The 13935-nt window shown below is 33.4% G+C and overlaps 1 protein-coding gene across 3 annotated transcripts in view; it reads right to left on the bottom strand.

Annotated features, from left to right (window-relative positions):
• Window positions 1-2397: 2397 nt before the first annotated feature.
• Window positions 2398-13935, bottom strand: part of LOC123556887 (putative protocadherin beta-18) — a 37744-nt gene continuing 26206 nt past the window's right edge. For all 3 annotated transcript variants that reach the window (XM_053543197.1, XM_053543196.1, XM_045347947.2), the window contains 5 exons: window positions 9154-9300; window positions 7657-7768; window positions 5526-6076; window positions 3442-3569; window positions 2398-2827 (listed from right to left, as the gene is read on the bottom strand). In XM_053543197.1, the coding sequence (XP_053399172.1) occupies window positions 5559-6076; window positions 7657-7768; window positions 9154-9300 (777 nt within the window). In that variant the 3' untranslated portion in view covers window positions 2398-2827; window positions 3442-3569; window positions 5526-5558. The remainder of the gene's footprint in view (window positions 2828-3441; window positions 3570-5525; window positions 6077-7656; window positions 7769-9153; window positions 9301-13935) is intronic.

Here is a 13935-nt window from a genome sequence, read left to right as displayed (position 1 = left end):
TAATGAATACTTTGTTTCTAGTACTTTCTACAGTGTAAGGTAATTATCATTCTTTGTTTTGAAAGTTTTGCTGAAAAGAAACTGACTGAATAAGTTTGCAGATGAAATTGTGAAAAAACATTTTTTCATGGAGTGCCTAAATTGTCCAACTGTCATCTTATAGAATAGCTGTATTATACCAGCATTATTAGAATGATTTGCAGAGGAAAAAGTAGGTCACTAGGTTGTGGTAGGTCTTGAAGTGCAGAAAGCTAAAATCCTGATCAAACGCTATTTTCCGCTTCTTCCAGCGTTTCCATTATAAAAACTTTTTGTGTTAATTGCAGATATGGTACATTAGTGACATGATCTCACATACCTTTTAAAAAGCGTGTTTATAACAAGAGGGCCATGATGGCCCTATATCGCTCACCTGAGTACCATTGCTCTTAATGATAAGATCAAGTGGGGAGGTAATTTGTCATAAATTCAGTCAAAAGTTAACTACCCTGATTGTCCGAGTCCATCTGATAGCATTAATGAAATTTCAAATCAGTAGCTTCATTGGTTACTGAGATACACCCATTTTAATTTGAAACAAAGGGAGGTAATTTGACATAAAATCAGTCCATAGTTATCTACCCTGATTGTGTCAGCCCAACTATTGACAATAATGAAATTTCAAATGAAGCTTATAAGTACTTACTGATATAAATCCATTTTGATTAAAATCAGGGTAGGTAATCCGATATAAAATAAGTGCATAGTTATCTACACTGATTGTCTAGGTCAACCTGATGACATACATTAAGTTTCAAAACCAGTACCACAATAGTTGCAGAGATATAACCATTTTATGGATAAGTGCTGACCTTGACCTCAATGTGTGACCTTGACCTTCAAGCTATGGGAACCGATATCTGATTGTGATTTAAGTTGTGTGCATGATTTTCTAAAGTTGAATGCAAAATGTGGCATCTATCATGTTCACAAGGTAAAAATTAACGTATTTTGGCATTTTCAGTGTTCATTCAGGGGCCATAACTCTAGAACCTATGACTGGATCTGACAGGTTAGGGTTAGAGTTATTTTGCAAGTTGATAAAAGCTGTTTGCAAAATGTGTTCCCTATTGTGTTCACAAGCCAAAAATAGCAAATTTTGACCCTTAAAGAGGCCATAACTCTAGAACCCATGATGGGATCTGGCCAGTTTTCGAAAGGAACCGAGATATTATGCCAATACAAGTTGTGTGCAAGTTTGATTAAAGCTGATTGCAAAATGTGATCTTTGTTGTGTTCACAAAACAGAAGTAGCAAATTTTGGCCCTTTAAGGGGTCATAACTCTAGAACCCATGAAGGGATCTGGCCAGTTTTCAAAGGGTACTGAGATATTACGCCAATACAAGTTGTGTGCAAGTTTGATTAAAGTTGATAGCAAAATGTGGTCTCTATGAGTCTATCGTTTTCACAAGTCAAAAATTGCAAATTTTGGTCCTTTAAGGGGCCATAACTCTGGAAACCCTCATGGGATCTGGCCAGTTTTTGAAAGGAACTGAGATATTATGCCAATACAAGTTGTGTGCAAGTTTGATTAAAACTGAATGCAAAATGTGGCCTCTATCGTGTTCACAAGAAATTGTGGACGGACAGACAACGGACGAAAGCGATCACAAAAGCTCACCCTGTCACTACGTGATAGGTGAGCTAAAAATAATTGCATAAGTATGTCTTTTAGCATTTATTCTAAAAAATAAGATGACGTCATTTAAAATTTTTTTAAAAAGTAGTCCCGCAAGCTTTATCAAGTCACTGACCTGATAAAGCAAAAATTTTCATACCCCTTGATTTTTGTCTTTATTTTGCATGAAGGTAGGATAAAATGGATTCTCTACCTAAGATAGGTATATTATCCAAATTCATAATAAGGTTCAAAATAGGGTGTAACAGTTTGATAAGATTGCCAAAATACAATAGTGTTATGGTACATGCACCTTTCACTATGTTATATCCACCTCAATATTTGTATAAAGTTTCAATTCAATATCTACATTTACTTCGGAGAGAAATTTTTATGCAAAACTTCAACCTAGATTTTCTAGGTCCAAGACGGGGGATAATTTTGTTAAAATTCAAGTAAGAGTTGTCGGACTTGATGCAGTAACCTTGTGTTATTAACTGAAAGATGAGTGTGAAGATTTAAAACAGTAACAAACGCTGACACCAACAATTACATGAGTGCAACAGTCCTTCTTATTCTTTGAATAGTCAAGCTAAAAATGGTACTTTGTTTTTAAGTAACATCTTCAAAATGCCAAAAGCTATTATTCTGGGAAAAGTTACACAAGGTTTAAAAAGCTTATCTTAAGAATTATCTTCAAGAGGCATAAATACTTACAAAATAAACAAGATACAATATATTTAACTTTTCATTTTTATTTGATCTATTTTACCATCTTAAGCCACTGTGAAATGTTACTCAGGCAGTAAAATAAGAATGTCATACAAAAACATACAGAAATATTTTTTATGTTCAATGCATTATAAGTTAGTTTGTCAATACAAGATATATATGAATATTGCACCAATTTTATTGCACATTATGCTTATTTGTTTTCCTTCCCTGGAAGTTCTTTTTTGATCAATACACAGTACTCTTTTCACCAACAGCCTCCATCCATATTCTTGAGTATTACAAGTTCATAAAAGATGCTATTTTTGTTTTTCACTCCATCTTTATTGTAAGTTTTTCTCATAATGTATTATCCATTCTTCCCTATAATATTTCTGCAGCTCAAACTTGATACTGATCATCTTGCAACCATGGTTATATTTATAGAACATCAGTAACTGAAAAACAAAAAGTAATATTTATAAAACATTGTTCCATTTTAAAATTCATATGACAAAGGTCCAACAAGAACAATACAGCCCAAGACATAGTCATTATATTAGGAGAGCTTTATATGGCAATCTCCAAGACAGAAACTGCTTTTCAAAAACAGAATGTATAATTCAGGAATGAAATACAACTACAAGCCAGCAATAAATTCTATATGAATAGTTTTTTCTTGCACCAGCAGGATATTTCTTAGCGGAAGAAACTGAGAAGGTTTTACTCAGAGTTTAAAAGTGTCCAAAAGCTGTCAGAAAGTGAACTTCAAGTTATCCCAAACCTGTTGATCCACAATTACTGCTAGACAGAATACTGCTTTGTGAAATTAGCTGCTGAATAATTTGTAAGACTTTTTCAATTTTTGTAAGTACTTCACTAATATGAAATGCTTTCAATTTTTCTAAGATTTCTTAGCTATTAAATTCAGAATGACACAAGACTAACACAAGTTTAACTGAAACTGAACACTTAACTGCTGTAACTGATTTCGCAGATTAACCAGATTTACAGCATTAAATGAAGTCATATTAATCACATTTTCCACTTTAAATTTTTTTTTTCAACTTACCTTATTATTTTTCCAACATTTAAACAGAAGCAAGATTGTCACTGTCAGGGTATCATGGAGTAAACACTGTTGTTCTAGAGGTAGGTATAGGTTGTCATATCACAGTCACAAACCAATCTTCTAGCTTACTGAAATACAAAGATATTTCAAATTACTGATAGAGTACAGTACCATCTATGTTAACAACAATTCCTTGGAACAAATTATTGCCCTATATTGCCAGATAATTTTCTTCCCATCAGACACAATTCTAATACTAGAGCTGTTTTTGACAAAAGCGCATGTCTCCCACAACTGCCTAATCATCTGAATAGTAAGTCTGTCTTTATATACTGTTTACTCACAGAAAATATACCTTTGATAGTTTTGGAGTAAGTTTTGGAGTAAATGGCCTTTCACTATGTATCTGAGTCAACCATGCACCAAGACCTGTATCACTGGCATCAGTATTTTCGGTAATTCAAGGGCCATAATTCCGAAGTGCCTGGGCCGATTTGACTAATTATCGAACTTGGCCAAGGACTTATTGTCAAACACATTTTGTTCAAGTCTGGTGAAGATCAGATGAGAACTGTTCGACTCAGAGTACGGACAAGATTTATGACAGACAGACAGACAGACAGACAGACAGACAGGAGTAAATCAGTATGTCTCCCACACCACTGTGTGGTGGGAGACATAATAAGTAACTTCTCTACAGCAATAACCTCTCTATGTACAACCTATACATTTAAGTATTCCCAGTAGGTTATATTGTACCCAATTTACTTCCCATAAAGAACTGTAATTCTCTACTCCCTGGGAACAATTTTACAAGATTACTCTCCCTTTGAGCAGAAAAGTGTACTGGCAAGCAAATATCGGACTTCTGCATGGTAGCCCTTGTCCCTTGTTTACTTGTCTATGTTTCAAAGTGTCATATCCCCCTATGTATTCTACTTTTGTCTATATCTTATCATCCAATGCACACAATGTCAACTAGACAATGTCCTAAACTCTGTGTACATCAATTAAAATCAAATTTCATGTCAACAATTTCATAGATTATCTCCAATGAAAGTCATTAAAATACTCCTGTTACCAGGAAAAAGAACAAACAGGCAAATATTTACTGCATATCTCCATTGCAAAGAGAACCATAACTGACTCAGTTGCTGCTTATTTCATTCCACCTTCTTAATTTACTACACAAAACAAATTGACCACTTCAATATTTTTTATCATTATTATAAAATTATGTACTATCATGCCAAGGAAAAGTGTTACTTAATTTTAAAACCTTAAGTTACTCACCCATGAAACTTGTTTTCACTTTCTGTGGCATACTTATCAAGGTACAATTTAACAAGTTAACATAAAGTTAATATTATTTTACTTTTTGGTAAATTTCTTTTAAAGTAATGTTCTTAAGATATTACTGAACTAGAGTCTGTTCCACCTTTTCCATTAACATGTTTTCTCTGATTTTTCTTTAAATATAAAACCTTACCATTTTTATTATTCACCATTCTAAAGAACTCACAGAGTGGTAAAAGGACTTTTAAATTTTCAAAATATCTGTTAGTGTTGAATTTATCATAAAAAAATAAAATTTGGGGGAGGCAATTTCCTGTGTAAATTTCAACCATTTTTTACACCAAATTTTTTGTTTAATTCAGTATTAATTTTATTTTTAAATGGATTGGTATAAAACTTTCAGGATATCTTGTTCAGCATAAAAGCAACATTTCCATGCAAAAAAAATTGTAAAATATAAGCTTTTATCTTTTTTATCAAAAATTTTGATTTTGTTCGATGTTTTACAACTGGAAAATGCATTATTAAAGATATTTTGAAAATTCAAAAAGATCCTACTCCCTTAGAGACCTTTGGAATGATATATAGCTGATATCTTGATCATCTTGTAGAAAAAAGCTACAACTGACAAAAACTGTTTGGATTTGGTGGATCAAATATTACTGTATCAGCCTTTTTTATTCTTTAGGGTGACTTTTAAATTCCATTAATTTTTTTCTTTTCCTATAGACTTCAAAATACACAAATTTTCCTAAAGACTTCAAAATACACAAATAAGTCATTATTACCTTGCACTGTATGGGATGTTGATGAGCACTTTGTCATACGTATATATCACAAACGGGTGGGTTTTTCCAGTCCTCTACTGTATTGTCTATATAGTAGCTGCCCGATGTCGTGCTGCCATCATCATCCATGTGCGTCGTATCAACTGACTCATCCACTGTTAACCTTCCATTCGGCAGATGTAAACCATTTTGAAATTTTTTATACATTAATAAATCTTGCACAACATTTTTTGAAGGACTTTGTCTATCTGTAAAGTGTGTTGGTGACGGCACTGTAAAGAAACTCGCCTGATTTGGACTACATGGTGTCGGACTAGAAGTTGCGAACAAACTCGGACTGACAGCTGGTGAAAACTGTACCGGGGATTGTACCGGTGACTTAGATTTATATGGATTGTTCTTCAGAGGTGGAGGTCGTTCTGGTGGTTGATCTGAGGCCCTGGAATGACCCCTGGCAATGACTCTCGGAGGTTTGGCTGGTTTGTGAGGAGCTTGACCTCTACGGCCATTTTGTTTCACCAGAAGCTGCAGTTGGGAAATCCTCAAATCTCCTGAAATCAGGGAGAAGCAGACGGTCAGATACAAATATTCAAAGATGTAGTGACATACAGAAAAATTGGTTTTAATTAACCTTTACCCAGCTAAATTTCTAAAATGAACTGGTCCATCGTTCCATTTATTATTTAAAGGGGGGTTTAGTTACTTACTGAATAGCAAACAGTGCAGACCATGATTAGCCTGCATGGATGTGCAGGCTAATCTTGGTGTGCACTGGTCACAAAGGCAGAATAACTCGCCGCTAGCAGGCTAAAGGTTAAAGCAGTTTTACGTAATTCCAACTTTCAAATTCATGTAATGAAGTTCAAAAGATATCATCTCAAAATGCAAATGGAGGTGAAAATTATTTGATACTACAATGCCAGTGCAAAGATTTTAATAACAAATTGGAACACTGTAGTCATTTTCCTAGTATATCAGAAGAAAGGATAATAAGGATCTCCTCTTATCAAGCAGATTTGACTGTGAGTCTGTGACTAAATAAGGGGAAACTGTTTTGACCTGTTGATTAAGTTTAGGGACAATTTAATGTATCTTTGTTTTGAAATAAGTGGAACAGTTGTGAAAACTAGAAATTGTTATACAGGGAGATAGAGAAAAGATGACCTTCTCTCTTCCGGTATACAAACATACATGATAATTTAGAGCAATTACGGGGCCCCTATATCTTGGTATAGATGACCAAATAAGTACATTACAGTAATTACACTGTGTTTAACTTCTAATGAGGATCTATTTAGTACAAACAGTTTATCCTTACAAATACCAAAGTGGCGGAAGATCTAAATAATAAGTTCTGTAATACAATACATTACAGTGCATTACAGAATGCGCCAACAAACTTGCTAATTACCGTAAGATCATGAGTAACCACTGAACCAACAGTAATATGAAATGAATATTTGTGAACATTAAAATGTAAAAAAATAAAAAAGGAAAACATTTAAAATATCAAATTATCATTTTTACTAATGCTAATTGGGATTTTTCAATGATTAACAAAAGACATTAAGGGACCAACTCCAATCATCAACAAAAACCTTTTACAATTATTCACAAAAGTAATTAAAGACGATTTCAGATTCGTTTTTCGTTAACCTATCATCATGGAGAATACAACACCACCATTAAATCATTAAAACGCTTTTAAACACAGTCACTGACTGCACATGATACCAGTTAGAATTTCAAAGCAACTTAATGTATTTTTCTCTAATAACAAACAGGGCTTTAACTTGAAACCAATCGTTAAAATTTGATAATGACACATGCATTTTCTAGACTAATTATGCATTTTCAACATTAATAATATATTTTTGAGTATTAAAAGAAACATTAAAACTTCATAAATTCTGGTAAATGGTCTTTAAAAATATGGACCTAACATGCTTTTCTATTTTTTTATTCTCATTAAGTTGAAAATATCATCTATTTATTTTCTAGACAGCTATAACAATCTGTTAGAACTGAAAACCTTTAACTGACATGTGCATATCTGCATTATTCAACAAATGGTCACACAAGTCATAATTAGAAACTGACAATTGCATGACCCTGATTACTCTGTATTTACCTGTGTCTGATACGCTGCCACCAATACCGCTATCGTATGTTGCCGTGTCGGCGGAGAGATCACTGTGCAGGTCCTCTTGTTTCTTGACATCTTTCCCATTGTCCTGATTTAACTGAAATACAACAGTAATACCATAAAATATCAACCGTACAGCTTTTAAATGCTGGGCAGAGCCTCACGTTTTATTATTTTATTCAACTTGTTAAATAAATTCAATATGAAAAGACCTCTATTTATAAGATACAATTTATCGCATTCTCATTTTAGTGAATTTACAACGTATTTACCTGTTACTGGAACATATGAAGTTAGTATTTCAGTTTTAGAAATATATTTCATATCATAAAACAGTACATATTTCTTAACACCTTGAATATTAGAAGTATGTGAAAATGGCGCTAAGATATGATAGGGGTCATTTTTCTCACAAGAGGGTCCATTCGGACTATAATACCTCCAAATATCCTATAAACCGCAATTATTGTGGTGGATAAATTTAGTAATTGAATACTAAAATCTATTAAAATCATCACAAAACTTTGGCTATAAAAGACGATGGAGACAGATATGGGTTTATTGGGATCCAATTGTTCTCCGACAATACGATTTTTGGCATTATTTACAGTTTAGCGGTAACGGAGACTCGGCGATAGTAAGTGATAATTATGTAGATTAGATGTATTGGCAAGATCATGATTTTAACACCATTAGTCATTTAACATATTTGGACAGGACAAACTTCTTCATTTATAAAATATACAATTACAAAAATAGGAAATAACAGGAGTTTTAAATGATCATAAAAAAAACCTGTTCCAGTTATAAATAAAAATTCATTATGACATCGCAATTTTAAAGCAGTCAAGCCTGGTCAATCTGAAAGCCAGATGAAGAGCTTTGAAATCCTGACACCGATACTCTGGTAAACCATGAATGCTTCACCATGTACTTAATTTTTCTTTAAAAATTCATTGGCAAATAATATTATAATGGAAGACAGACCAAAACTGAAACAGATTCCAACATTTAACATGCCTACAATAAATCTTAAAATTGTATGAAACACGTCTTCTATATATAACTCTTTTTTTTCTGAAATACCAGCCAATATTTTTGAGGCCTTATATATTCAATTTTTAACTTGTAAGATAATGGCTCCGTATCAATGCCTGAACTTTGAGGGAGCAAGTCTGTCAGACTCTAGAATTTAAATTGTGATTTGTCTGTCTCAGGCTGACTGGTACATGGTTTGTCAATGCTTAATCTTCACCCTGCTAACTTTCTAAAATGGACTGGTCCATCATTCAATTTGGACAATACCACTTATTATTCGAAGGGAGGTTCACTGAAAATTTACTGACTGAACAGCGAATAGTGCAGGCTGATCTTGGTCTGCACTGGTCGAAGAGACAAAACCACTTGCCGCCAGTAGGCTAAAGGTTAATGTAACCATAGGGATGCCAGTCTATCCTGAATATAGACTGTGACTTGTCTTACCTCAGACTGACTGGTCCATGGTTTATTATGGTTCTGTATCAATGCTTGATGTAAGCGAAGGGAAGCCAGTCTATGTAACTGTACTGTACTCTCTCCATTTGATTCTACTGTGGAATCTGCGCTCTTCTCTCTTACATGAACTGTGTCCTGCAAACATCAAATAAAATTCATGTAAATTACAAATGTTTAACTAAAATCCTTAGTTTTATCATTTGTACTATAACTGAATCAAGTGTTTATACATGTTATTTCAGTTCACACATGAAAAGGAGACCAAATTTGGTAGCCATCAAAATTAAAAGCATGCTTATCATGGTAAAATAAACTGCCTGTAAGTTACCAAGTTATACAAGAAATGAACACTATTTCCAGATGAACATGTGATCTTATCAGGTGACCAAGCAGACACTAGGAATAAAATGCTTCACTGGTTGTTTGAACTAAGGTGCAGTTTTTGAACATTTTCATTCAGACGCAATCACCAGGTATGCTAAACTTCAAAAATGGCAATATTGGCCAAACAATTATCTGTGACTTTGTATCAAAAAGCACCGAGAGATATCATGGAATGATTAAAATCAAATTTAGAAGTTCACACTCCAGAAGTTGCACATTTTTACAAGCTCTCAAATTTCTAGCAACTTAAACAAATTCACAAAAGCAAGCATGGTGCGAATTTGTGAATTTTCCAAACCAGCGACCCTCCAGGTTTTATCTATAACAAAATGCGTGCATACTTTTGTTTAAAATCATGGGGCAAATTAATCTTTACAGTCAAATCAAATCAAATTAATCTTGCATTAATACTGTTATCTATTTTCCCAGGAGCAAAATGCAAACTGATCATTAAATGCGGATTAATATTCAAATTTAATTTACGATTCTGTAGGAACAATACAAACTGCGACCAGTCATGTATACCTATACGGATAATAAATCATTTAATGATTTACGTATATTATCGGAAAATAAATCGTTTAATGATTTAGGTATATATTATTGGTACATGATAAACATGCATCAGTATATTTGATGATTTGTTGCAAACCCAATCAGTGTTTATTTATGGACCATGAGTAAATGTCAAAAATAACAGGATTTCTGAATAAAGGTACAATAATCGGCAGTCAAAAACAATGAAAATGGTTGGCCTTACAACAATTACTTACAAAGGTATTTAGTACAACAATAACTACAAAGATGGAGAGATTCTGCTTAAACTTTGTATAAATAATAATGTTTGGGAGTTAAGTAAATCATTATTATGCATTGGCAAAAATTGAAGCAAATTTCTACATCACACTGAAAAACAAAACTTTATACATTTTTGTTTATTATTATTATTACTATTATACCAGATTTATATAGCACCCTTTTCATGATCAATTTCACGTTCAAAGGTGCTTTACATAATTCAAATGCAGCCACACAGGGCGCATAATTCATCCTCTACTAGAACAGACACAGAGCGATCTGACCAGAGGGACAGAGTGAGACAAAGCCCCCACGACAGAGAGATCAGAAATCAGATACAGGCTTGTCCGGCTAACTTAGCCTAGCTCGTTGCGAATAGAGAGCCTGGTTCTTTAACCTGCCCAGTGTATAGCACTGATACACGCGAGGATTGCCTGGGTTCCTGACCAGTACACCTCTAGTTGGGTGGGAAACACTGAAAAGCGTTTCTGAAAATTCCCGAGTAACTGCCGGGGATCGAACCCCGGACCTCAGGATTTGAAGGCCAGTGTGCAAACCACTTAGCTATCCGTCCACCTGTTTAAACAAATTTCTTCCTTTATTTTTTTGCATTTTTACATTTGAAAAATTATATGACCTTAAAGCCCCAATACAGATTTTGATCTGATGTGTGTTACTTAAATAAAGACAAATATATAGAAAATTTTAATATTTTATACCCAAAGTTAAAAATTAACATAGTGTTAGATATGCTATTACAGAAAAAAGTCTGCAGAGCTTTTTAATGAAATGCAAAGTCACTCTTTGTGTATCTATTACTTAATGAAATCAAAACGAGGAAAAAGAAGCAAACTAATACAGCCTGTGCCTTATTTTCCGAGCTCTGGTGGTATCACATGACCAGATGTTCGGTGATCACGGCAGCTGCCAGCAACCTGACTCTGCTCGATTTCAGCATGTCAATATCATGTATTTTTCCTATCTAACAAATTGTACATGAAAATGATATCAATTTATTAACATCATCTCTATGTACAAGTTAGTTTCCTCCAGGCAGAGAAACAGGTGATTTCAGTTTTGTTTGATACAAAAATTAATATTGATCGTTATTATTGACTAAATGGTTGCCTTAGTTATGATACCCTACCATTTCATTTCTTTTACACTAGCAGTCTGGTAGCTGACCAGAAATCTTAAATTACTGCTGGAACTAAATAACCACATCTCCACAAGTAACTGTCAACTTCCTAACAAAATACATACTAGAATATGGCATGATAGCAGCCTGACATGGCCTCAGTTGCAATTCAACAACTTAATCAGAACACTATAAAAATACACAAAAAAAATGGTAAAATATCACCATAAGGTAACTACAGTTTGAATACTGTTACCATATATTTTTCTGCAATGAATATCTTGTGTCAAACAAAGTAACATGTAATTAAAGACACAGGATACAACAGAATATCATTTTTAAAGATTATGAGACTATCATCAGCTGCAGTCTGATATTTTTGCAAAGGTATCCTGTTAACATGCTGACAAATGTTTAATATCTGTTACTTGAGGGCAATTTTACAGGTGCCATGTTTGAAAGTGATGTTTCTTATTTCCTGTTTTTTTTTCATTTTAAACCTTTCATTACAAATTTTAAACATGAGAAGAATAATTTTTACACACGTATTTAATATCAGATATATAACACTCACTTGAAATAGAGCAGAATATTTACAATAATTTTCTTCATCTATTTAGAAAGAAAGAGGACAGGATTATTTTGATATTAAAGTCAATTTGTACTGCATACAGGCTGTTCCTTGCTGCCCACTGTTTTGACCTTTTGAAATCTTTCACCATGTCTAACATCTTTATCAGTTTTATTAATAGGAGTCACAGAGATGAAATCTGACAAAAAGATTTACGAATTTCAAACCTATAAAAATTCTTTTAGTCTATTGAAACTATGGATTAAACTTTAAAACTCCAATCATAAATTCATTTTTGCCGGCATAAAAGACACATTAATATGGCTCCATACGGAGTAAGAGTTAACAAAACCCGATAAATTTTAGCTTTTTCGGTCCTCAAAATGACGTTTATTTGCTTGACTCACCAGGGTACCTTATTTGGCAATAACAAGACACTTGTTTGTAAAACAGTAAACGTATTCTATAAAGTAATTTATACCTCAGTCCCATAGTTCAGCAACAATCATATCACACAGGCCCTTAACAATTACACGTTCCTGAAATTCGATGTGTGGTCAGGAAATTTTATACAGTTTTACTTTTGAAAATAAATTTAGGTGACTTGTCTTTTATTAAACATTTTTTTACGAAACTTTGATAATTATGGAACTTCTTTCAGTAGTAATGACTTCCTGTATGAAAAAATTATACCGCAATCAGTGGAAGAGTTTGAGTCATGGACGAGCAGTGACATGGTTTTTCACTTATTATATGAAACTGATCTGAGTTTACTTCAGATATGAATCTCTTGAGTTTCCTACTCATTAAATGACTCTTGCTGTCACTGTTGTATATAGTGTTTTGCCCAAGGATACATAAAAAATCTCTCAACTAGTAGGGTGGTCATCATAAGTTGAAATATTGACTGTACTGAAAAATCATGCTGGCTTGTTGTAGATTTTTATTAACATATTATTCACTTTTACATAGTAAGTGATATATATTCTCGATAAATGTTGATCTTAAATTAATATGAGATTTTTTCTTTTTTACAAATAATACACTTATATCTTACGTAACATTTTGCATGTCTGATTGTAGGGCGTTTCTTTGAGTGTTTTTCATATAATTAACTCGACAATTCAAACTAAAAATATTCTGCCAATGACACATTACAAATATCAGCACAAAATTTTCCCTCTCTAACTGCCTTACATAGAAAATAGTTATGTCTTTGAGATGCAATGAATCTAAAAATTTAACCTGTACCCCTAAGTCTGAGGACAAGCTGACACCCCATACCCAAAAATTTCCAGATTTAATACATCCTAGTCTGTAAATTTCATTCCATCATTCAGGTTTGCCGCAGTCACCTACTGTTTGATAGGCCTAATAAATCGGGGATGACAAATAGTTCAAATTGTTGGGAAACAAACTAAAATCGCATTGTACTATGTGTCATAGTGTCCTGCCCCATTATTGTAAATTAATTTACACATAACAAAGAATCAATTACGTTTTATTCACTGATGAAATATTTAAAACAGAGCTGCGGGGGATTTTAAACTGTGATGTTTTGCCGTCACATGTTTCAATACATCGGGACAGTACGGTCTTCAGTGACCAGGTACTGACCAAAGATGACCGGCGAAGAAAGTGTCACATTCCCTGTTAGAACTGGCATGTCAACACTTTACAAGTGTCCTTAAAATACTCTAAAGTTTGGAAAACAGTCTAATTAAAATTTCAACCATTGAATTTTACAAAGAAATAACCAAAGACAGTATCTGGCATTTATGTAATATACCAAAATGTCGTTTTCCGAATCGTAGCTATTTTTTTCAATATCCCCAGTAAATACTTTTACAGAATGTAAAGATCATAATAAATTTATATC

Source organism: Mercenaria mercenaria, chromosome 5 (genome assembly GCF_021730395.1).
Source record: "Mercenaria mercenaria strain notata chromosome 5, MADL_Memer_1, whole genome shotgun sequence".
Lineage (NCBI taxonomy): Eukaryota > Metazoa > Mollusca > Bivalvia > Venerida > Veneridae > Mercenaria > Mercenaria mercenaria.
This window is presented reverse-complemented; position numbering and strand designations above follow the sequence as displayed.